Genomic DNA, 24,269 nt, shown 5'->3' with positions numbered 1-24,269 from the left:
CAAGCTGCCTGGAGAGGCAGGCACAGGCAACCTGCCCACTTCAGCAGCTGGCTTCCATTTCAAAGCCAGTGCATTAAACTCTTACCAGGAAAATATGCAGATAGTGGTGGTCCCTCTGCCATCCTCTGTCTGAATTGGAAAAGGCCCTTGCTGGGGCAGGGAAGAGTGTTTCCCAATCTCACAGACTATCCTGTGGGCCTGCCCGCCCCCCTCCCAAGAAGGAAGGTAGGAATATCAGCAGACATCATTCTCTCCTAACCTCTTTCAGAGAAACAGGTGAACTATTTTCAAAGCTGAAGGAAGAAGACAAACCCTCTTCCCTGAATCCTACAGTAGTATCTGTACAGAGTTTGACCATTTGACCTAATGTTTTTCACAGTTGCTCTTTGAGCAAACCCGTCTGCAATACACTCCATGATAGCCTATATGTTCCATATATAGAAGTACAGCCAGCAGTGTGGAAACATTTGGAAATTCCTCATTGCAGCTTAAAACGGAATAGACTATAAAATGAGTTCACTTTAACCTGATCAGATGGAAAAAAGCTTAAGAGCAGGAGTTGTGCTGCAACTTGCATGTTAGAGGCCTCTGTGTAGGGGCGAGACTTGTCTCTGCCTTTTTGATCTGCTCTTTTGTAGTGTAAGGCTGTAATATTTGAAATCTGAGTCTTTGAGAGCCATCCAAGTCCAATCCCAAAGCCTAGGTTAGATATGGGGCTGTGCTGGTATCTTGGGGAGGCTCTGAAGCCAATGGCAGGGGGGATTCTTGACCGTAATTCTTGGGACTCTGCTCTCTCCTTAGTATTTTCTGTACAAGTTCCCTCAAGATGTGGATTCGGTCATCATCAAAGTGGTGTCTGATGCAGTCTACCCCTGCTCAGTTGTCTCTGTCCAGGATATTGTGGTAAGTCTAAGGGATGAAGGGCAAGGACCTGGCTGCCTGCTGGGCTTCTGTCTTCCTACAAGAGCTCTGTGCCCCAGCAGAGAGAACCTAGGAAGGGCTTCACCCTACTATGGTCCATGGTAGCAGGGAAGGGAGGACATGAAGGAATGAACGTCCTATGAGAAGGAGGCAAAGATGGATGTTGAGTTCAAGCAGCTCATCCAGAGATGGTGTGTTTTTTTTTTTTTTTTTGCAAATGAGTGAGCAAACTGTTCCTGCCCAGCCCGTCTGTAGGGGATTTATGATCATGTTCCCTTGTTCATCTTTGACATCCAGCTGCTTTGTGATGTTGGTCTCTCTCTCCTTGGGGGGGGGAGGGGGCAGATGTGAAGCTAGCAACTGAGGGAGAGAATGGGGCTGTTCCGTTAATTCTCTCCCTGTCTCAGGGCAAAATGGGGAAGTTCTGATTTCCAAGCCAGAGGTTTTTCTTCCTTTCCATTTCAATCTTCCCTCTCCTCTCTTCACAGTTGCTGGTGCCCTTTCTTGGGAAGGGGAGAGCGGCTGCCCTCTGAGAAAGGTTGGCTGTAGCTCACAACCGGGAAACAGTTCCCCGTTCTTCCTCATTTCCCATCTCACTGAATAATACAGAGACCTGTAGTATGGGAGCAGCAAGATGGTGACGGAGGTGGAAGATGCTGTGGTTGCTACCTGTGAAATCCTTGCTGTGGCCTTTAGAAAGGGTGTGGACGGAAGCGGGTAACATCAAATCCTGCTGTTTGAAGTGGTCTAAGGGCAGGAGGAGAGCTTGATAGGTGCTTTTCAACCTGTCAGTACAGAGCTAAGGTCTGTAGAGGGAATGAGTAAAACGAGGGCAAGCACTTGACATATAGCATAGACTGCAAAGCACGCAACGTATGCAGGATAGGGCTGAGTGTCTACACTGCTCTGTGGGAATGGCAGAGTGAGTGATCTGACTGACTGCTCATCTAAGATTAAACTACAGCCCTCTTGTGAGGGAGATGAAATGAATGAGTGCAGGCCACGACTTATGTCTTCAGAGCAGTGTTTCTAGGTTCTGCATGGGTCCTGGTTCTTTTCTTCCCTTGGTCACCCCAAGCGGGGCTTTTCTGTACTGCTTTGCACTATCTGGTCTCCTTGGTGGTTCCCTACAAAATTGATTTGGATTTTGTGCCTGGCTTGATCTTTATTTGCATCTTTTTTAGTGCCCTGTATATGATCTGGATCATAACGTGGAATTCAACGGTGTTTATCAGTCCATGACAAAGCAGGTGGCTATAACGGTGCAGGTGAGATGCTGATGTCTGTCCAAGTGTTTCTCAGTGGTGGCTTGTTCTGTGCATCCCTAGCGCTCTTTTGTTGACTCTGGTTCCTGGCTGTGAGCCTCTAGAAAGGGCCTTTGCTTTTATTAGATCAGCCAATATCTATTCTTCCATTTATGTTATTTTGACTACAAAACCTTGCTTACCTTTGCTTAGATAGATGTGTTATATCTTGGGTAATGGGGCTGTAGCTCACAGTGGCTGCAGCCTTCATTGCCAGGAGTCTTGTGTTCTAACCTTTGCTCTTCTACCACTGAGTGGTGGTAGTAGAGCCTTTTAATGGACAAAATTTAGGCAGATGTTTAATGGGCAAAGTGTAGGCACTTTAAAATAAATAAATTTAAAGAAAACTGTGTTAATGTTGGTTTGCTTGTACTGGGGTGCTGCTTGTACTGAATGCAGGTGAACTCGGTCAGTTTAGCATCAGCAAGGATGTGGGGAGCATCCCCAGAAGTGAAGCTCTGTCCAAAGCAGGCAAGTTTCTGTAGGGCTGGTGCCTAGGTAGCAGTTAAAACCTATCTCTGGCCCTTTGGAGCATCACCTCTACCTTGTATAGAGGGAGAGGCTCCTTTGCTTCTCATGGGTTCTGCTTTTTTCCATCCTCCTGTGCAGAAGAAGGACTTCCCAGGTGAACAGTTCTTTGTTGTGTTTGTCATCAAACCGGAGGACTACGCCTGTGGGGGTTCTGTGCCTTCCTCCATCAGTGGTAAGTTGCGTTAGATACAGACTTGGTTGCTGCATCTGGGTGATGAGCAGTGGGAATCCTTGGTGGCCTTCCTGTGGGATGCTGTGAGAGAGCCATATAGCTCTTATTTCATCCAGGTAGTTGTGAGGAAGGCTGCAATATCAATTTTATATTGTCTGGTAGGTTAACAAGTCTGTCTATATCCATATCTCTCCAGGAAGCAGCTGTCTAGCACAGAACCTGGCTGGCCAGTGTTATGTGGCCTTGTGAGGAATCACTTGTCTTGGGTGATACCAGAGATGTTTAAGCAGTGTTGGTTACTGTCCCCCATCGTTGTCCCCTGTCCCCCCTGGTTGTAATATTCTCCTGTCTGGATGGAGGCCCAGAGAGCAACTCCTGCAGAGAATGCCTTCTCCCACTGTTATCTTGGGATCTAAGAAAGCTCCAGACTTTGGGGAGGGGGAAATTTGTTAGCATAATTTTACAAGAGACTGATTCCAATGCCTTCCCAAGCCAGAAAGCATGTGCGTCTACCTCCTGGGCAGTGGCCAGAGCAAGGGCTCCACTATTCCTGTGATGGCTGAAACTGGAGCGTGGATGCAGCTGTCCTAGTGGCAAGCCAGGACTCACTTCAAATTAGAGACATCCTTACCCTCAAAGCCAGTGGCTTCCTCCCTGTAGGAAAAGCGAGACTGCACCTGACTTACTGGATTCCCACCCACCACTAAACTGTATCACCTTCTGGCTGTATTTTTTTTTATCGTGCTGCAGTCTGCAGAGCTGTACTGGCAGAGTGTTAAGCACCGCTGAAACATAACAAGCGGGTAGCATGGCAACCCACACAAGTGGGATGGGAAGCTGAGTTTTGACTGAGGGAAGAGGACAAAGCTGGTGTCCTAATATCTGTAGCAGGAGAAACTGCCCTTCTGGGCACTAGGTGAAAAGGATGTGCTTTATATTCAGGCACCCAAACTTGAGCAATGCATGGAAGGCTCAACCAGGGTGTTTCTAGCCTGAAAAACGTTTATAGAGCAAGAACAGCATGGAAAAAAGCTGTACATTGGCAAGTTTGGGAAAGGCTTAGAGCAAAGCCACAGAGAGATTATAGGGAAAAGCTAGATCTTGGTGTTTTTGCAAATGCAGGTGCAGAGAACTGAGGACAGGACCAGAGATCACGAGTGTTTGTTTTTTACGTTTGCTCTACCTTTTGCATCTGACAGGAAGCAGCAACCGTACCTGGAACCTCCAACGAACAAAGAACCTTCAAGTGACAATTGTGCCTTCTATTAAAAGTTAGTGTCTCTTTGCAGAGCAGTGCAGCATTTGAGGGGAACTTGGTGCTTCTGTGCAGGAGGGCATGGTTGGGGAGTCAGCCCTGTGAAGGATGGTGCAGAAAGCAACAACAGCAGAGGAGCTGAAACTGTTGCAGCCCTGGTGCTTTCCAGGAGGTGCTATGTGGCATGGGGTGGTATCACTTGTAAACTAGCCAGTGCTGGGGGCAAAGAGATGGGGAGAGACTTTGCAACAGGTTCTGGTACCTCCTGGTGAAGAAAGTGGATGGGCCTGGCAGGCTGTTTGGGGCAGGGGTTTGTCACTGGATGGTGCTGTGAAGAGCAGGACATGAGTGGAGTCTCTGAGGGGTTGTCCCTGTCCTGTGAGCTGACTGCTGCCTTCTTTCCCCAGAGTCTGTTTATGTGCAGGCCATGTTCTTCAGCTTCCTGAGCTTCCTCTCCTTTTACCTGGGCTCAGTGATTGTTGCTTTCGTTCACTATATCAGGTGAGTCAAGGGTTTTTTTACAACAACGATGCAACATTTGTCTCTCTTAATCCTTTGAAATGCCTCACCCTGCATGACAGGGGGGTGGCAGCAGGCATCTGAACTGAGCAGGCCAAACAAGTCCATGACTGTTCAGTAGGCTCTTCTGCAGGAGACCTCTGTGCAGGATCACATCAGCCAGTAAGACTTCTTGTTTGTTTTGTCCCTATGGGGATCATGGCACTGATGAGAAACCAAGGCTTTTCCCTCTAATTTTTTTGTAGTGTCCCCAGTCCTTGGGTTTTCCTATGTGAGGACACGGGGTGGCAGGTGAGAATTGTGGTGGGGCCAGCCTGGAATATAGGATGTCAGGGCATTGGGGAACCAAGGCACTCCTGGAGCGCTGAACCAAGTACTGCAATATCCAGAATAGGGTCCTAGAGTCCTGAGGTGAACCTGGGCCCAGCTACTGTGACAGGTTGCTCTCAGAGAAAGAGCAACCACCTGTCCCAGGGTCCTTTCTTTGACACTGGAGGTGGCCTAAGCCCTCTTGAGAGACAGTAGGACTGGAGGGGCAAGGAAGGGACAGCAGCCCAATGGGAAGGTAAGAGTTGTCTCTGTGGGGCAGGTAACTGCTAGCAAGCAATGAGTCTCGCTGGCTCACTGCCCATATGGTGATGGGGAAGGTGGAGGTTTTGGGGGTTAGTCACTGCTGACTGTGTAGGCAGTGACTCAGGTTAAGTGGAGCCTTTGTCTGAAAGTGCAGAGGTTCAGGAAGAAGGAATTTCCCTCTGTGGTCCTCCCTGGCCTACAAGGCAAAAGTTGACATGAGCTGGGAACATCCTCATCTAGAGCCATGGAGAACTTTCAGCAAATAGTGGATTGGTTTTGGGGGTACCCGCATTTATCAACCACCTTTTAAGACTGAACTGGGCAAAGAATTTTCAGCTGCTTGAGAGGAGGGGATCTTAAAAGCACTGCACTCTGAAGTCTTCTGGAACGAAACAGTTTCAAGATTGATGTACAGTTTAACTTCAGAACACTTCAGTGAATCAACATTTCTTTGAAATATTTCAATGAAGATGACATAAGTGTATGTGGGGTGATGTTTTATTTTGTTGCTTTTCCTCTCTTGTGGGTATGCAAGTTTTTCTTACCCTTCCCAACTTGGCACCTGCATTGAAGGAGGCAGTATAGACTTCTTGGGTATCACACTGACACACAGCTGTAGCCCCTCTTGTCCCTTCCATGGAGTCTTGTGTGCAGTTCCCAGAGTGGGGGAGTCAGGTTTGGGAAGGCGCAGTTTGAGAATCTTTCCCAGCATGCTGGGAATGTTGGATGGATCATGTCATTGGTTGTCCTGTCCCTGATGGACAGTTGAAGAAAAAACTCTGCTTCTGCTCCTTCAGAATTTGGAAAGGTAGACAGCAAGCAATCGTGTCTGAGCCATGCTGAGTTGCAACAGCTTTTTTTATTTGGTTGGTTTCTATTTGTCTGTTTTTGTTTTAGGACTTGCAGCATGTTGACTTATTGGTGCCTTAGATGACCCTGCCATGGCTGGCAAGTGGTGGGGTTTGTTGAGTATCTCATGCGTGCTGTCTGTTCTTTTTCAGGGTTCGAAGGAAAGCTTCAGCTGGCAGATACAGTCCTGATGATGGTAAGGTTTGGGTGTGTGTGCTTATGTGTGTTTTTTTTGTTTGTTTTTGTTTTATTGTGTGACATCTTTAAGTGAACAGCATGGCTCCTAGGCTGAGCAAGGGACAGGCCATCTGTCAAGTACCTTCTGTCCCTTTAACCCTTTGTCCTTCCTTGTGCATGTACCACATGGTCTCTGGCACTGGTGAAAGATGCTAGAGTTTCCTCTCTGTCCTCATAGGAGAGGGTGCTTGGAGCAGGCTCTCTCAAACCTGGTTCTGACCCCTTCTCCAAAGAGCTGGCTTTTAGGGGGATGGCGGGAGGGCAGGCCTTGGCAAGACCTGGTTACAGACTGATGTTCCTGCTGCCAGGTCTGTTTCTTTCTAAACAAGGAACTTGAAGTTTCTGTCAGCTCTTATGCTTTAAGATTTCCCCTACCTACTTTAAGCATGGGGTCTCTCTTTGGTTTTGTCTGTGGGTTTTTTTGGGTGTGTTTGGGTTTTTTGCACTTTGTTCCTGAAATTTAATTTAAACTTAAATTTGTCTTTAATGCTGAGTTTCAGAGAACAAAGTGAATGAATGACTAATACAATAAAGTAGTGCTGTTTGTCTTATTTACTTTGGTATCAGATTCCGTTTACTTTATGCTGCACCCACGTTTCAACATTCTGCAGCTTTCTGTGTTATAAAAACATAATTACATCTGAGAAGTTACTAGTGAAAGATGGAAGTTTTTGGCATGTGGATGAGGGGCACTTGGGGTTTCCGCTTCCTGGGGAAGCGTGGGAGGCTGGCTCTTCTATTTTGTTTAAATATTTAGTGCTTGAAAACTAGTTCAAAGCATTGGTCTGAGGATAAGAAGCATTGTCATTTGTACTTCTCTCTTGGGGGTAGAGAGAAAGTTACATTTTGGCAGCAAGAAGAACTTGAAAGACTTCTATTTTATTTTTTGTCTCAGCTTCTTCAACCTCCTCTGCTGGCCTCTTATCACTAGATAAGGATGCTAACATAATTGAGCTCTGCTTAAACCATCAGCACTGGAATTTCAATCTAACCTACCACTGTCTGGGTTAATACTTCTATCAAGTGACTGGGGACATTTGACTTCTCAGAGTGGCTTCTTAAGGCAGACTGAGACACAACAGTGCACATGTGGATATCTGTGCAATTCCCATGTGTGTTTGAAAGGTTTTCTTCACAACCCAGCAAGATGGAAATTGTAAAATGTGTTTAAAACTCTTCTAATATTGAGTTGTTGGGGATGGATCCTGCTGTAAGAGAACAGCAGGACTTGGGACACTGGAGACAGCAGTAGAAATGGGAAGTTCCTGTATGTTGGGGAGCCTGGGGAAGCTGAAGGAACTGGGCCAAAGCCCTGGAAGAGCCCAAGCTGATGCCAAGGCATTGCTATCTAAACCCAAGGGGCATGGTCTCAAAGGGTGGTGGGACTGCCCCTGAGATCAGAAGCCCAGGGGAGAACTCCTGGCTCCACATTTGGAGGGTACAAGTGCTGAAGATAGCTGAGAAGCTGCTTTCCAAGCTGACTACCATTCGATAGAAGTTAAATCCTGGTACTTGAAGTACCTGCAGGTTAGAGATGCTGTGCTGAGCCTAGACCTGGAGCGTGGGAGGCTGGATTTCCAGGGAGGGAGGGTCCTGTGAAAGGACAGAAGGGTGTGGTTCCTTCAGCTGCTATGGGTTTCCTCCCAGATAGGCACCTGCTCCTTTTGGGACCTGTCCTCTCCCTTGTACTCCACTTCACCTTCTTGCACCCAGCACTTCCTAGCTATCTGCCACAGCCCTGTCCTTCCTCCATGGAGGAGCCATGTCCTACCTATGTGTTTCTTTCTCTGATGTGCCTCTTGAGGGTGGATCTGATGTGTAAAAAGTGATAACTCACATCTTCCAGATCACCTAACCAGTGCACACTGGCTTTCTCTCAATTCTTTTCCTTCTTTCCACCCACTGGAATCTCTCTTCCTCTAAAGTAACCCTGGCTCTCATCTTCTCCTTTACTCCCCTTTTCTTTGCCCTGCCAAGAAAGTATGGGCAGAGGTGCCTAGTAATCTGTCTCTCCATGATCTCTGAATATGCTGCAGCTCCTGTGTGCTGTTGCTCCTGTCACCCATACTGTGTCCTGCTTCTGGGTTTTTTTTTTTCTTTCCCATGGGGGACACCTCCCATTCCACATCATAATTATCTGAAGGAGAGAATAGCTGGAGCAACCACACCTAGTTCACTGCGTAGCCAAGCGTTTACTTTGCTGACTCACCCGCACGCTGGGAAGTGGGACCAAAATTAGTGGGTGAGTTGGAGTCTGAGGTGGCTGTTAGAACCAGCGCAGAACGTCTCGTCTGCTTTGCACGTTTGCTTTGTCCAGATTTAAATCTACCCTTTGTGGTGACTGCTTGACTGCTTGGGAGAGAAAGTAGACACGTTGCTTGAGAGTGTGTTCCTCGGTGCTGTGAACATTGGGAAATGCTTCTCACCCTCTTCCCAGTGATCATGATTTCCAAATGATTTTAAAACAGCAGGAAAAACTCTTCCATGAGAGAGGGAGCATTGCATGGCAGATGATGAGCAAAAGGTGGATCAGAGCTGAAATGCAGCCTGGTACCTACCAAATGGTTTGTTCCTGCAGCAAGCTGCAACAACAGCACTGCTAGTCCTGGCTCAGGGCTGAAGGGGTCTCTTGAGGGGCAGAGCCTTCCCTTGGGTGTTGGATCCATGCTGTGTTGTCCACTTCAAGCGCTCCTCAGAGCCGTTTGTTCTCCTGTCAGATGGCTGGAGTGGGAGAGCAAAGAAAGCTGAAAGAGGACACCAGGTTCCAGCCTGCAGCCCAGCAGGCACAGTGAATCTATCAGAAGAGAAAGTGAACTAGGTCTAAAGTATCAAATGTCATTGCTGTGTAGGTGCTCCCCTGTTTAGGAATTGGCATCAAGCAGTAAACAGTTTTTTGGCTCTTTACACATGTGGCTAATGAAAATGGTACAAAAATCTAGGCAAGCTGTTAAAGTGCCCAGAATTGCCAGCGAGTTCTGCCTATGCCCATTGCTTTGGTGCTGGGAAGCCAGAAAAGGAGCTCAGAACGACGAGGGAGTTGTCAGGCTGCAGTAAGACCAAGTGGCTTTAAGTACTGACTGGTTAGTTGGATCTCCATCAGGTTGTATATATTCAGCCTGCCCTGTGCCCTACTGCTTGACATTGTGACAAGGGTGAACCTTTACGAGCAACTGGGCCTGTCTTGCCGTTTGTTGCACAATGTTGCTCCTGCTGGTCTTGTTCCCTCCCTTTTGGGGAGTTGGGTGTTTGACAACCTGTCTATGACTTTTCCAGGGAGAACTTGAGGGAGGTAGTGACAGGTGACTAGATCCTCCCTTGGGGGTGCAGGAGGAGAAGAATTAAAATCATACAAGTGCTCCAAATATCATGAGACTCATCCTAGAGTTTGCCATGTCCTGCAGCCCCGTAGGGTGATCTCCACTGGATGCTGCAGAGAAGCTTGTGCTTTTATAAGTCAAATTGGCAGCCTGTGTTGGGATGCTGAGGGGAATGGTTTTGCTTCACGCTGTGCAGGAAGGAAATACTTGCTTTGCAGTATGCTCTAGAGGGAGATAGGGTGCCATCTGCTTGGGGAAACGCTGCTTCTCCCAAGCCTCTCCTGCTCTTTGAGCTGTTTGCATTCACCCCGATGCGTTTCAAACGCCCTGACATGAGACTAACTGGATCTTATGGGTCTGCTTCCATTGCAGGATCTGGGATTATGACTTCTTCGCATCCTATCACAGCCAGTACTCCTGAGGGAAGCAGCTATGGTGCTATCGGTATAGTATCTCACACACCTGGAGGGCATAGAAGTGCAGGCCCTGTCTGGGGTAGGGGCGGGCCCAGATTTAGTGCTTTAAGGCCGGAAGAGACTGAAGATACAAGCTGGTCTAACAGCACGTTACAACCACTTGAAAAGAAACTGTAGCTTGGGAAGTTCAGGTTGCACATTAGGAAGAAATTCTGCACCAAAAAGGTGCCACCTTTCGGGAAGAGGTGCACAGAGTGTCTCTGTCCTTGGAGATGTCCAAGTCTCAGCTAAACAAAGACAGAGTCATCTGATAAGAGTGGTGCTTCCAGAAGGAGGTTGAACTGGAGATTGCCAAATGTCCCTTCTAAACAGCTTCCAGGAGTCTGTTATTAGCTCACCAAGCCTGTCTTTAGACCAAAGCGTGTTCTTCCCTGGAAGGCTAAAAGATTGTGTGCCACAAGGCAGAACAGACAGAGGTTCTTGCTGTCTGGAGGTTTCATTAGGTGAGAGATAATATCACACTGTCAACAGATAAACAGATAAACCATGCCCTGAGCAGCAGAGGAAACAAAACTCTCTAGAAGGCTGCTGTTCTGAGAGGATGGGAAATTCCTTCCTTTGTCAGAGTATTTCTTAGTCTCCTTGCAAGTGTTGTTGCTCCTGTGGAAAAATGGATGCTGAACAGCTCAGTGCTCCGGACTTCTTGGGCATAACCTTTGGATTTGGCAGCATGGGAACGCAGGTGCAGGGTGATGCGCTACAGGTCAGGTAGTGTGAGGCAGTTACTCAAATACGAGAGGGCAGCAGCTCTGTATAACTTTTAGTCCCTGCTCAGGGTGTATTTGCTCTCTGCTGTAAAGATATCCTGACACCTCAGATGTCACCCAGTTGTTGGACTGTGAAAGTGTAGTATGTCTGAACACCTGGTAAAGAAATTCAGAACAGGCTTCATGAGTGGGGAAAATTCAGGAGGAATTGGGTCCTGGAGTAGAGATGAGGGCTCCAGGCTTTTTTCAAGAGTATGCTTTAAAAGCATTTCGGAGATGAGACTTAAATGTTCTGTGCAAATGGTCTGTGCTGCAAGCTGACAGGGAACTCAGCAAGTCAATAGGGAGAGTATCACAGAATCACAGAATCGTTTAGGTTGGAAGGGACCTCTGGAGATCATCTAGTCCAACCTCCCTGCTCAAGCAGGGTCACCTAGAGCATATTGCCCAGGATCACATCCAGACGGGTTTTGAATATCTCCAGGGAAGGAGACTCCACTACCTCTCTGGGAAACCTGTTCCAATGCTCAGGCACCCTCACAGTGAAGAAGTTTTTCCTCAGCTTTAGGTGGAACTTCCTGTGGTTCAGTTTCTGCCCGTTGCCTCTTGTCCTGTTGCTGGGCACCACGGAGAAGAGGCTGGCCTCATCCTCTTGACAGCCCCCCTTCAGATACTTGTACACATTGATGAGATCGCCTCTCAATCTTCTCTTCTCCAGGCTGAACAGGCCCAGCTCTTGCAGTCTTTCTTCCTAGGAGAGGTGCTCCAGCCCTCTAATCATCTTGGTAGCCCTCCGCTGGACTCTCTCCAGGAGTGCCATGTCTCTCTTGTCCTGGGGAGCCCAGAACTGGACACGGTACTCCAGGTGAGGCCTCCCCAGGGCTGAGGAGAGGGGCAGGATCACCTCCCTCGACCTGCTGGCAACACTCTGCCTCATGCAACCCAGGAGACCCTTGGCCTTCTTGGCCACAAGGGCACACTGCTGGCTCATGCTTAACTTGTTGTCCACCAGCACTCCCAGGTCCCTCTCTGCAGAGCTGCTTTCCAGCAGGTCAACCCCCAGCCTGTACTGTGCATGGGATTATTCCTGCCTAGGTGCAGGACCTTGCACTTGCCTTTGTTGAACTTCAGGAGGTTCCTCTCCACCCACCTCTCCAGCCTGTCCAGGTCCCCCTGAATGGCAGCACAGCCTTCTGGTGTGTTAGCCTCTCCCCCCAGTTTAGTATCATCAGCAAACTTGCTGAGGGTGCACTCTGTGCCTTCCTCCAGGTCATTGATGAATATATTGAACAAGACTGGGCCCAGGACTGACCCCTGGGGGACACCACTAGCCACAGGCCTCCAACTTGACTCTGCGCCATTCACCACAACCCTCTGAGCTCGGCCATCCAGCCAGTTCTCAATCCACCTCACCGGCCACTCATCTAGCCCACACTTCCTGAGCTTACCTAGGAGGATGTGATGGGAGACAGTGTCCAAAGCCTTGCTGAAGTCCAGGGAGACAACATCCACTGCTCTGCCCTCATCTACCCAGCCAGTCATCCCATCAGAGAAGGCTATCAGATTGGTCAAGCATGATGTCCCTTTGGTGAATCCATGCAGACTACTCCTGATCACCTTCTTGTCCTCCAGATGCTTAGTGATGACCTCCAGGAGGAGCTGTTCCATCACCTTTCCAGGGATGGAGGTGAGGCTGACAGGCCTGTAGTTCCCTGGCTCCTCCTTCTTGCCCTTTTGGAAGACTGGGGTGACACTGGCTTTCTTCCAGTCCTCAGGCACGTCTCCTGATCTCCAGGACCTTTCCAAGAGGATGGAGAGTGGCCTAGCAATAACATCCGCCAGCTCCCTCAGCACTCGTGGGTGTATCCCATCAGGGCCCGTGGATTTGTGGATGTCAAGTTTGGACGAAAGATCTCTAACCCGATCCTCCTCCACCAAGGGAGAGTCTTCCTTTCTCCAGCCTTCCTCTCTTGTCTCCAAGGCCTGGAATTCCTGAGGACTGGCCTTAGCAGTGAAGACTGAAGCAAAGGCAGCATTCAATAACTCTGCCTTCTTCTCTATATCCTTTGTTACCAGGGCACCCACCCCATTCAGCAGCGGGCCCACGTTTTCCCTAGTCTTCCTTTTGCTATTGACGTATTTGAAGAAGCCCTTCTTGTTGTCCTTGACATCCCTTGCCAGATTTAATTCCAACTGGGCCTTAGCCTTCCTTGTCGCATCCCTGCACACTCTGACAACGTCCCTGTATTCCTCCCAAGTGGCCTGTCCCCTTTGCCACATTCTGCGTACTTCCTTCTTCTGTTGGAGTTTTGCCAGGAGTTCCTTGCTCATCCATGCAGGTCTCCTGCCCACTTTGCTCGACTTCCCACTCAGAGGGATGCACTGATCTTGAGCCTGGAGGAGGTGACGCTTGAATATTAACCAGCTTCCTTGGACCCCTGTTCCTTCTGGGGCCCTACCCCACGAGATTCCCCTAAGTAGGTCCCTGAAGAGGCCAAAGTTAGCGCTCCTGAAGTCCAGCATTGCAATCCTACTCATTGCCCTGCTCCCTCCTCGGAGGATCCTGAACTCCACCATCTCATGGTCACTGCAGCCAAGGCTGCCCCCAACCTTCATGTCTCCAGCTAGACCTTCTTTGTTTGTTAGTACAAGGTCCAGCAGCGCAACTCTCCTTGTTGGCGTCTCCACCACCCGAGTCAAGAAATTATCATCAATCCTCTGCAGGAACCTCTTTGACTGTTTGTGCCTAGCTGTGCTGTCTTGCCAACAGATGTCAGGGTGGTGGAAGTCTCCCATGAGAACCAGGGCCTGTGATCATGAGGCTACTTCCAGCTGTCGGTAGAAGGCCTCATCGACCACTTCCTCCTGGTCAGGTGGCCTGTAGTAAACCCCCACAACAGTGTCACCCACGTTACCCTGCCTTTTAATCCTTACCCACAGGCTCTCAACTTGCTCTTCATCCACCCCGAGGCAGAGCTCCATACATTCTAGGTGCTCCCTCGCATAAAGGGCAACTCCACCACCTCGCCTTCCTGGCCTGTCTTTCCTAAAAAGCACATAGCCATCCAGGACAGCATCCCAGTCATGTGAGCTATCCCACCATGTCTCTGTCGCTGCAATGAGATCATGGCCCTGCGACCGCACACAGATCTCTAACTCTTCCTGTTTATTCCCCATGCTGCACACATTGCTATACAGGCATTTCAGAGAGCCAGTCAAGCATGCAAGCTTCCCAGGAGAGGTGCAAGAGGAGCCTCCGTAGCCATGTTGCATGCTGTCTCCCCTGGCTGTATGCACCCGCTGGAGGCATCCTGACTCGAGCGGTGTTTTACTGACTCTCCTGCCACTATACCACTCCCCTTCCCCCATCTTGCCTAGTTTAAAGCCCTCCTTACCAGGCTGGCCAATCTGTTGGCAAAGACGCGTGTGCCCCGCTTGGTAAGCTGGATCCCATCTCTCCCCATCAGCTGTTGATCTTCAAACAGGGTCCCATGGTCATAGAAACCAAAACCCTGTTGCCAACACCAGGGGCGCAGCCAGTTGTTCACTTGGAAAACGCGCCTACTCCTCCTCCCATCCTTTGCCCTCACAGGCAAGATTGAGGAGAAAACGACCTGGGCTCCCAGACCCTTGACCACCATCCCCAGAAGTCCTGTTTGATGGTTTCCAGTTTGCCTTTTGTGTCGTTGGCACCCACGTGGAAGATCAGCAGAGGGTAGTAGTCCAATGCATGGACAAGCCTTGGCAGTCTTTCCACAACATCTCTTATTCAAGCCCCTGGCTCTAGGCCTGGCTCTTATATAGGCCTCTGCCTAGCAGTGACTCACAAGGGTGCTTGACCCACCCAATCAGGAGCCACCTGAAACAAAAGCCCCAACTCCCTCTGACCAGGGCAGCCCAGAGAGCTCGTTAGCAGCAGCCCCACCTAGCTAGAACTTCCCAGGAGAAGTGAAGTCAAGGTCCCCTGCAGGAGTCCTTGCCTAGCTCTCCCTTCCTGCTAGCAGCAAGCACCGTCTAGTTCCTCGGGGGTCCCCAGAAAGTCTCCACAACTTCCAACAAGGCCCACAAAAGGCCCAGGCAGAGCCCAGACGTTGCTGCGCAAACTGCTGCGTCTGTTCGCAATTCTCTGTTGGCTGCACAAGAGTACAGGCAATCCCAATGACCTGCAGGTGAACAATAGTGTGCATGCAAAGGGAGCAAAGCTGATGCTCTGCCTGCTTTGAAAGTTTGACTTTCTTGCTTTTTGTCTTTGTTTTACATTTTTAGAAAAGCTTATACATAAACACTATACAAAAACTGTAGGATGGCCTGTTTCTAACTCGCACGCTGCCTGCTGTTTTGATTAGAGCTTTCTGGCTTGTTTTGGACTTCCAGATTTCAAGAGTCCAGGCTAATAAAGAATAGAAAATGTTAGAGATGAAAAGCAGTAGAGTAAAAGCAGGGACAGAGGGAATGTTGGGCAGGGGGAGTGGGTAGGGGAAGAAGAGAGAGCCTTTGCATGTGCTCTGAACTGGCATTTGAGGCTTTTGGGAAAGGCTGTGATCATGGGAAAAGTTTGTTCCCTGAAATGGCCTTGTCCACTTCTCCCAGCAGACAGCTGCTGGTATCTTGGCTGTTTCCTTGTTGCTGTCCATAGGGGGATTTTAGCTTTTTACCTTGACCAGTTCCTTCTCCCTGTTCTGCTCCAGATGAGTCGAGCTCCAGTGGCGGACGGCAGCTGTCTTCCCCAGAGCATGGGCTACAGGCTGGTTCAGACACTGACAGCTCTGTTGAGGAGGAGAGTGACTTTGACACCATGCCAGAAATTGAAAGTGATAAGAACGTCATCCGCACTAAGGTACAGCTGGTGTTGCAGCCGTGGCCACGAGTCTGGGCCATGGACACGGCTGGACCAGGAGTAGCACTAGAGTCCCTTGCCGCAGTTTTTAAGTTTCCCTTTCCCTCTTTCATGGATTTCATGTAACACAGATGAATGTATTTTTAGTGTTCTTCCACAATCTAGAAAGTCTTCCTGATGTGCTAAGTGCACTACTAAAATGAGTGATTTAATATGGAAAACCAGAAGCATTTTGGGAACTATCAAGAAAGAGGAAGGAAGCCCACCCAGAGTGTCCCAGAAACCAAGGTGGTGGGACAGCATGAGGGGAAAATAACGTGCAATGGTAGATAGTTAACTAGCAGGAGTAGCATGCTGCAATAGATGTGCCGGAATCAAATGACTGATGCAAGTTCTGTGACTTAAGCTAGCATATCTCAGAAACTGCCTTCTTCTGTCACCCCACACTGCTCGTTGGGTGTTAGAGATCAGAGCCACTCCTGGAGCTCATTAGAGGATTTTGTAGAATTTGTCCTCCATAGAATAAAGGGATACAATGAGCATTTCTTGCATCATTGTGTAAATGAGCATTTCTTGCATCATTGTGTAAAAACTGTCCAAATTGAATGTTGTCCAAACGCATCAAGATATTCTACTGGCTTCTGCCTTCCTCATTAGTGTTTTTCCCCCTCCCCCTTCCCTCTTTCCCATCCCACTAATATTTCAGGTGTTCCTCTATTTGTCAGACTTGTCCAGGAAGGACCGAAGGATTGTCAGCAAAAAATACAAAATTTATTTCTGGTAAGGAGAAGATAACCTGGTAAAGCTCCAGTCCGGTATTTGGTTTTTTGGTTGTGGACTCTCCATCTGTGTCCACGTGCTCTTCTGAACCATGCTTTAGGCTTGAAGATGCTCTGAGCTGTCCTGTTATGCACTCTGACCCTGTTCCAACCATTAGCTGCAGATCTCACATACCTCAAGTGAGGATATTTGTGGACCAGTGCACACATGTCTGTAGATGGATACTGGTTTGTGAAACGGCTCTAAAGTGCCGTCACAAGCAGTGCATTGGAACATACAAGGAAAGGCGGAACTAGCATTTAAACACACATGCATGTGATCCACGTGCTGGCTTTTCTTGTGCCCTTAGCACTTGCCTCCTGTTGGACAGCATTAGTGTGTTTGCTCTTCTGCTTCAGAAGATTGTAACTGGGGCTGACGTAAAGCTCTGACTGGCAGGTTTGCTGGGAGATAAGGATCTATGTCCTTAGGCACTGGGGTGTATGCCCTAGCTCTATGAGTGCTGTGGGGCTCTGTGCTGGGTGTGTGTGGTTGTGCTGGCGTGTGTAACTGCCGCTGCTGCTTCCTCCCTGCAGGAACATCATCACTATTGCGGTGTTTTACGCCCTGCCAGTAATCCAGCTCGTCATCACCTACCAGACGGTGCGTCGGCCTCTGCATGGCTGTCCCCTGGGCCTGGGTTTTCTTACCTTTAAACCCACTCTGCGTCTGCATGGTGCAAAGACAATTACAGTGAAATGGGGTCACCAGGAATCCCGCTTGATGTCTGAGGAGCAATTTACTTTAGCTGCTCTCTCTGCACCAGGTGCTGAGCCCTGCTACTGGCCTGGCATGCTGAGCTTGCAGTTCTTCTGTTATTTCTACCTGGAAAGCTGGGAGTACAGTTGTCTTCCTACCTCTCTGATGTCTTATTTGGGGCCTGTTTCACTTTTGAGGCAGGAGGAATAACTTGTTATTTCTAAACTGTACTTATTTTCAGTTGTCTACCAGATCTATTGTGATATGAGTGATTTCCACCTTTCCCTCCCCCCTGCCCTGCTTTCCCCCGTACCATCCTGCTGCTATTCAGAGATCCACAAGCAGATCTATTTCTCACTCCTTGTTCTATTAGTGGGGCCAGGGGGAAGCAGGGGTGAGGACACACAATGTTTCCTTTGGAGACTACTTTCAGGTTTGTGGCCCATGTCAAGCTCTTGCCCCTATAGAAGGTTCATTCATAAATACTGCTACTCCCCTGTGCTTGAGGTAGGTTGCATCCTAGTCTCTAACATGCATCTTTGAGGCACAGTGGGCCTTTACACAGTGACTTTCTTCTAAAATGTTGGCATCTGGTCCCTGCTCTGCCCCAAGCGTTTGAACTAGGCAAAGAGAACAAAAAAAGACTAGCTGGAATTCAGACCAGTCAAGGGCTTGGCTGAAACAACTCACTCTGGTCCTGTCCAAAGCACCTCTGGGCTGCTGTCACAGGCTTTGCTGCTTTTCAGGACTTTGGTCTCCAAGCTATAGTGCGTTGTGAAAAGCCATTTGTGAAGTGTAGTGGTTGCGGAGCTGCAACCTGGGAGTGCCATATACCCAGTATGGGGTTTACACCTTGTGTGCATGCTGGTACACAAAGCAGAACCCTCAAAACAGGGAGGAAGTACTAACATTGGGTCTCTTGCCTCCTCTCTGCCCAGGTAGTAAATGTGACAGGCAATCAGGACATCTGCTACTACAACTTCTTGTGCGCTCACCCCCTTGGGGTGCTGAGGTGAGTGAGCACTGTGGTCACTGTGATATTGCCCTGTGTGTCCTGCATGTTTGTGCTGTGCCCAGGTCTTGATTTTGGCCTTGCTGGGCTTACAGCATCCATGCTGATAAGACTTTAGGGCTCATAGCAGTCTCCTTGAGCTTTCTGTTTAGCTTGGCTATGGCTTTCTGTTGCAGTGAGACACAGGTACCCAGGAACATGTGGTACCTGAGTTCCCCCAGCAAATCTACTAGGAAGCAATGGAGGGCTCCTGGGTGCTTTTGAACACTTTCATATGCACCCAAGGAGCAGCAGCTCTGCAAAGAAGTTGAGCTCAGTCCTTTCAGTGCAGCATTTCTCTCACCTAACATGGGAGTGAAGAGAGCCTAGAGTTGGGAATTCCCAGACCCGAATCCCAGTGAGATTCCCAGAAAATGTTTAAATCCACTGAGCCAGGTAAACTACTCAACCTAAAACTGTCGTGCAGCATGTAAAACTAACATATGTGTTTGGCAGCTGCCAAGGTGCAGGATGGTGAGGAGAGCAGAGCAGACATGCAATTTGTTGTGGCCTGGAGTTTAGCCTCCAGGTGCTATGCTATCTCTGTCTTAAACCTTCTTGTTTTTGGCAGTGCCTTCAACAACATCCTCAGCAATGTGGGCCACATGCTGCTGGGCTTTCTTTTCCTTCTGATTGTGTTGCGCAGAGACATCCTCCACCGTCGGGCCATGGAGATGAAAGACATCTATACCCTGGTAGGGAACGTGGTTGCATAGGACCTAGTAGAGGGAAGAAGGATAGGGAGAATTTGGAAGCCAAATAGAGCTACACAGTGGGTTTCCATTTGCCTGCCTTGATGAAGGATAAGAGTCCTCCTCCTTTTCCCCACCTGCAAAAAGGTGGAGGTGGAACATTTGTGGTCTTGTATACCCCAGCACTTCACTGTTTCCAGCGTGTCCATGCTGCTGTGATGACCTAGCCTGGGCTTGCAAATACAGAGATTAGTACAGGAATGATTCCTGGGGCTGGGGCTTTTTCCCCAGTGCTTTCTGGGGAAGGAATTGGGACAGGTGAGCTGGCTGGAAGTGTGTCTGGCTCCCTGCCTTGTCCCATGACATGAGGAACAAGTAGTAGGGCAAAGCATCTGCTTTCTAGAGAGGGTAGGAGAAGGCTCCTGCAGACAAAGAGCTAGACCTAGATTTGTAATGGAGCTTGTGAAAGGCATAGCCTGGGAGTTGATATCCTGCTCTTTTGCTCCCAGGGAATGTGGTGTTGCTGTGATCTCCTTTTTTGAACAATAGAAGTGTCCTAAGATGCTTTTGTTCATGTTGGGGTTTGCTTTTTTTCTTCCCTCCCTTGTCTTATACAGTCCAGAGTTCCTTTTTTGCACCCTCATTAGCCAGAGGGCATAGAGCAGCCTACGATAACCCAGAGGAATTGAGTGTCCTGGGACTCTGAACAAGAGCCTGCTATACCCAGGGCCTTTGCAGGCTTTTTAGAATGTCATAGGAGAGACTGGAGGAATCTGCAGCCCTACGGGCAGTGGTGCTGGTGGTTTCTGAACACAGCCGTGTTCTCTTTGACTTGATAGCAAGTAAAGGCCCTAAACCAGTTTTTATGGTCTGCTGCTTATGTACTTTCAGATGAGGTCTGAGCCAGAGATGAGGTGGACATGCCTTCCCACCTGGGCTGATGGACTCTGCTCCTCAGGTGTCCTTAAACCCCCATTGTCCACAAGAACAAGGTCACTATTCTGGGTCTGCAGCGCTGTGTTTTGTGCAGGATGTAGCACCGCACAACGGACAGGGCAGTGAGATTCTGGTCTCAAGATCTCAGTACCAAGACATAGAGGTCTCCGGACCAGAAGTTTCTGTGTGGTTAGCTTGATTTGGTCTGTGTGGATTCAGTGGCTGTGCAAGGTGGCTAAATGCAGAGCCTACAGTTGCACACAGCACACTATGCTGTACTGATGGACGGAGGACATGCGTGGGGGTGGGTAGTGGGGAAGAAGCAAAGGAGAATGGAAATTTGCTTGTGATCAGCATAGTGAGGGATACTGTACTGTGCAGCTCTGCTCTCTTCCAGGACTATGGGATCCCAAAGCATTTTGGTCTTTTTTATGCTATGGGCATTGCTCTGATGATGGAAGGGGTGCTCAGTGCCTGTTACCACGTCTGCCCCAATTACTCCAATTTCCAATTTGGTAAGCTGAGTTGCCTTTCTCCTTTTGAGTTAGAGGCAGGATTTGCTGCGCTCTGAGTTGCTGGTATTTCACATCCTTCTACCCTAGCAAGACTTCCCTGGAGTTTGCCCGTTTCAGGGCCCGGTCAGGAGGTGTTTGGCTTTGGAAATCAGGGGCTAATGCACTTCAGTCTCTTCTCTGGGGTCCTGGGGACTCCAGCAGAGTGCTACTGGCAAGAACTCCCCTTGCTTTTGCTGCTCAGAGTTTGAAGACAGAAATTGCACACCCTTAATGGCTGAGTGCTAGAACCTCAAGTGCTCTGTCCTGCACTGCAGTGGAAAATCTTTTCCTCTGGGGTTCCCTCTGCCTTCCCTGCCTGTTTCTGTGCTGCCTTACATGGGGCACTTCTTTGGGGCCCCTTCATTCTTTATTGTCCCAGAGCATGGTAGAGTCACTGCAGGACAGCAAAGCAAAAGATGCTGTCTAGTGTAACCTAGCATCAGGGCTTCATGTCTACTAGCTTTGGATTTGGCCCTGCCACCACACTTCTCCTTTATATGCAGACTGGAGCAGCTTCCTCAGCCTGCTGGCATTACACATCTTCACCCTTCCTGTTGTGCTCCCTCCACAGACACCTCCTTCATGTACATGATCGCAGGACTGTGCATGCTCAAGCTCTACCAGACCCGCCACCCAGACATCAATGCCAGTGCCTACTCTGCCTATGCCTCGTTTGCTGTGGTCATTTGTCTGGCAGTCCTTGGAGTGGTATGACTCTCTTATCTATCTTCCTCTCTGGGAAGGAGATGGTGCTGCTGGAAAGCTGGCTCAAGTGGAAAAATGGTTGGGGGGAGCAGATGAGTTGGATAAGAGCGTGAAGTAGCTGCTAGCATTTGAATTCCCAATGAGCTTGTTTTTTCCTCCTCTTTTTCCCTGGGCTCACAGAGAGCAAAAGAACTTCTGTCAGCATGCTCCTCTTCAGGTCTCGACCATCACATGCTCCCTTTCCCAAAAAGGGAGGTTCATGCACCAAGGTGTCCATGTACAAGCACACAGCCGGCTTCCCATGGGGAAGTCCTCCTTGGAGGAGTAGGGGTGAGGCTGGCTCAAGCTTCAAAGAAGTGTCCTCTGCCAAACTGCTAGTGTCTTTTTCCCCACTTTGGGAAATTGTGTTGCTGGGCGCAGCTCCTGTAGTTGGCTTTGCTATCTTTGGAGGGATGCAGGGCTAATACAATGGTTTGGGGGCTCCCAGGCAAGCTTCAGGAGTATCTAGCTGTAGAAGGGCAGCGGGGGAGAGGGAGGTGGCGGCTGGAACTGCAAGAGGGTCACCCTTGTGCACCAGCAGTCACTGATGGGTTAGGCTGGTGCGAGGCTTTGCCCATTTTCTCCTAGCAGTGCAGGTACTGAGCTGGCTCGCCCAAGCCACCAACCTGTGCTTGACCTTGGAGGTCTCTGCTCTCTGGAGGCTTGGGGTTTCATTCAGCAGTAACCAGGCAAAAATCCATTGAATTCTTGCTTTGAACTAGCAGCTGTGTCCCAGCAGGGCTGTTAGCCCCTCACTACCCAGCATAATACAAAATACCAATCAATTCTGCGAAGGGTTTGGGTAGAAGATGGGGTCTGTGGGGTAATGCATGCAAGAGCTGCTGATGAACTTGAGATTTTTGAAGAGTCTTTTGATAACTGTAGCATAGCTGCACAGCAAGATACAACACTCTGGGATTATGGGATGCTGTGTGTTATCTTGTCAGATGCTTTGAAGCTGTAGAGTGGAGTTTATAAGCTGCAGGTCTCCCTAACTCCACTCGTGCAGAGGTGGCTTTTCTGCCTCTTTGTAAGTTGTGTGATCACATAAAAGGAAACATTCAGGCATGTGCCCCAGAGGAGGGGAGTGTGTGGGCACAGTCTGACACCAGCCCTGAGTTTCTGGACACCTCAATGTATAACTGAAATATTAAGGTTTTAATGTAGCATTAACTTGGATTTGTAGGTAACTTCCAGTCCTTAAATAAACTTAAAGTGCATGATAGGAGCAACTGCCTGCACAGCAGCTTTGTCTTTTTTGGAATAAAGATAACCATTTGCTCCATTGCTGAATAGCATGACTGGCTCTTCAGAATCTGCCACACACAGATCGTATCTGTCTGACACTTTCTGTACCTGAATTAGGTGAGAGATCTCTTGAAACAGTGGGATAGTCTCACCTTTGAACCTCTGAAGAAAGCGTGTGTCTTGGAGATCATTTGATTTAGGCTGTGCTGGAAATGATGATAGGCTGCTACAATGCACTGGTTAAAGTAACAGCTGGGTTCCCTGACTGCCTGTCTGTAAAATCCAGCTCCAGGCCTGAGAGCTGCTGCCCAGAAGCAGGTAGGGATCGCTTAGGCCCGGAAGTCCCTACACTTCCGCCCCATGAGCCAACAGTCCTTCCAAATTGCCAGCCCTCACTGAAGGGGTACTTAAAAAGAATGGTCTCTTCTCCAGAAGTGCTGAGCTCCTATTGCTTCTTTGGACTTTGTCCGGATTTATAGATCCGTCTTCAGGTTGGAGGATTTGGAGGTTTCTCTTCTATGTTCAGTGAAGATTTCTGATGCCCCAGGGTGATGGGAGGGGCGGGGGAGAAGGGGAAATGACAGGCCAGCTGATAGCAGGGCTCGATTTGCTCTTAATGTGTTTTTGCTTTCAGGTGTTTGGGAAAAATGACATGTGGTTTTGGGTCATTTTCTCAATGATCCATGTTTTGGCCTCTTTGGCTCTCAGCACTCAGATCTACTACATGGGCCGCTTCAAGATTGGTAAGTGCTGCGATTGAATCGTTGTTCTGCGGTGTCCAGGTACCTTCTGTTTTCACCTGCACAAGTGACTTCTGCAGCATTTGGTGCCTGTGTGAGCCCCATCCCATGGCCTGTGCTTGTGTTCTGGGTTGGCCCATCCTCTCCCTCATCTGAGGTTCTTTCTGGCCTCCAAAGTCCATATGCTGGGTTTTCGCAGATCTGTGGGAGTCAGCAGGACCAGGCTGCCCTGTGGCAGCCGGAAAAGCTGGCCTCCCTCCCAAGGAACATGCCGTATAGCTACAGCTCCCCCTTGTGTTGTGCTCAGAGGGGCAAGCTAGATAAACCCCATCGTGGGGTGAGGGGGGTCAGCTGGGGAACCTGGCTCTTGTGCTCTGCTTACAAACGTGTTTCTCCTTCCTCTTCTGTTCTCATCTGCCTCAGATGCCCCTGACTCAGGTAACTGGCAGCAGCTCCCATTCTTCTCTGGGGAAGTGACTGAACAGTGATGTAGCAGCCAGGGCTGCATGGATGTGGGGGGGAGGCAGCCCCACGCACCCTCAGGGGCTGGCTCTTGAAGTGAAGTCAGTTTGCCAGCAGCATGGCTTGTCCCTCTTCCTTGACAAGAGGAGGATGATATAGTGCAGGAGAGCTCTGTTCTTAGCACAAGGAGCCTTTTTAGCTCCATGTTTGTGTCTGAAGAGGGGTGTGTGTGTGCATGCATATGCATGTCTGTCCATCCTCACTGCCACTGATGGCTCTCTAATGAAGCCTCTGCAATGACTTTTGTGGGCAGGAGTATCCTGAATACATGCTGCTTCTCCAGGACCCTCTGACTGAGGGATGAGTGTCTGCCATGTTTCCCTTCTATGGCAGCTTGTTCCACAAAAGGCATTTTTCCCCTTGCTACACATGCTTCTCCTCCAGAGAAGTGGCTGCAAAGCCGTTCTGTTCACACATATAGATGGCCTATTTGAATCCTGGGCCATGCCGCTGTCAAGGGGTGATGGCTTTTTAACCTGTCATCCTGGCCAAACGTTGTCCGTATCCCAAATGTGGTGGCTGCCTTACTGCTCAGCGCAAACTGCTTCCCAAGGGCCAGAAATGAA

General features: G+C 49.2%; 1 protein-coding gene across 4 annotated transcripts in view; it reads left to right on the top strand.

Annotated features, from left to right (window-relative positions):
* The window catches only part of SIDT1 (SID1 transmembrane family member 1), a 52,462-nt gene that overhangs the window by 21,247 nt on the left and 6,946 nt on the right, over positions 1 to 24,269 (top strand). The window contains exons 1-18 of one of the 4 annotated variants that reach the window (XM_009689634.2): positions 814 to 903; positions 984 to 1,112; positions 1,410 to 1,459; positions 2,106 to 2,189; positions 2,835 to 2,928; positions 4,128 to 4,199; positions 4,591 to 4,684; positions 6,277 to 6,320; positions 10,051 to 10,122; positions 15,550 to 15,698; positions 16,405 to 16,478; positions 17,054 to 17,120; positions 18,155 to 18,228; positions 18,839 to 18,962; positions 20,293 to 20,410; positions 21,021 to 21,157; positions 23,076 to 23,184; positions 23,605 to 23,619. In XM_009689634.2, coding sequence (XP_009687929.1) covers positions 1,061 to 1,112; positions 1,410 to 1,459; positions 2,106 to 2,189; positions 2,835 to 2,928; positions 4,128 to 4,199; positions 4,591 to 4,684; positions 6,277 to 6,320; positions 10,051 to 10,122; positions 15,550 to 15,698; positions 16,405 to 16,478; positions 17,054 to 17,120; positions 18,155 to 18,228; positions 18,839 to 18,962; positions 20,293 to 20,410; positions 21,021 to 21,157; positions 23,076 to 23,184; positions 23,605 to 23,619 — 1,429 coding nt within the window. In that variant the 5' untranslated portion in view covers positions 814 to 903; positions 984 to 1,060. Of the gene's footprint in view, positions 1 to 799; positions 904 to 983; positions 1,113 to 1,409; positions 1,460 to 2,105; positions 2,190 to 2,834; positions 2,929 to 4,127; positions 4,200 to 4,590; positions 4,685 to 6,276; positions 6,321 to 10,050; positions 10,123 to 15,549; positions 15,699 to 16,404; positions 16,479 to 17,053; positions 17,121 to 18,154; positions 18,229 to 18,838; positions 18,963 to 20,292; positions 20,411 to 21,020; positions 21,158 to 23,075; positions 23,185 to 23,604; positions 23,620 to 24,269 lie in introns of those variants that run through there. The other 3 variants (XM_068957679.1, XM_068957669.1, XM_068957687.1) reach the window with 3 other exon arrangements.

Source organism: Struthio camelus, chromosome 1 (assembly GCF_040807025.1).
Source record: "Struthio camelus isolate bStrCam1 chromosome 1, bStrCam1.hap1, whole genome shotgun sequence".
In the NCBI taxonomy this organism is placed as follows: Eukaryota; Metazoa; Chordata; class Aves; order Struthioniformes; family Struthionidae; genus Struthio; species Struthio camelus.
This window is presented reverse-complemented; position numbering and strand designations above follow the sequence as displayed.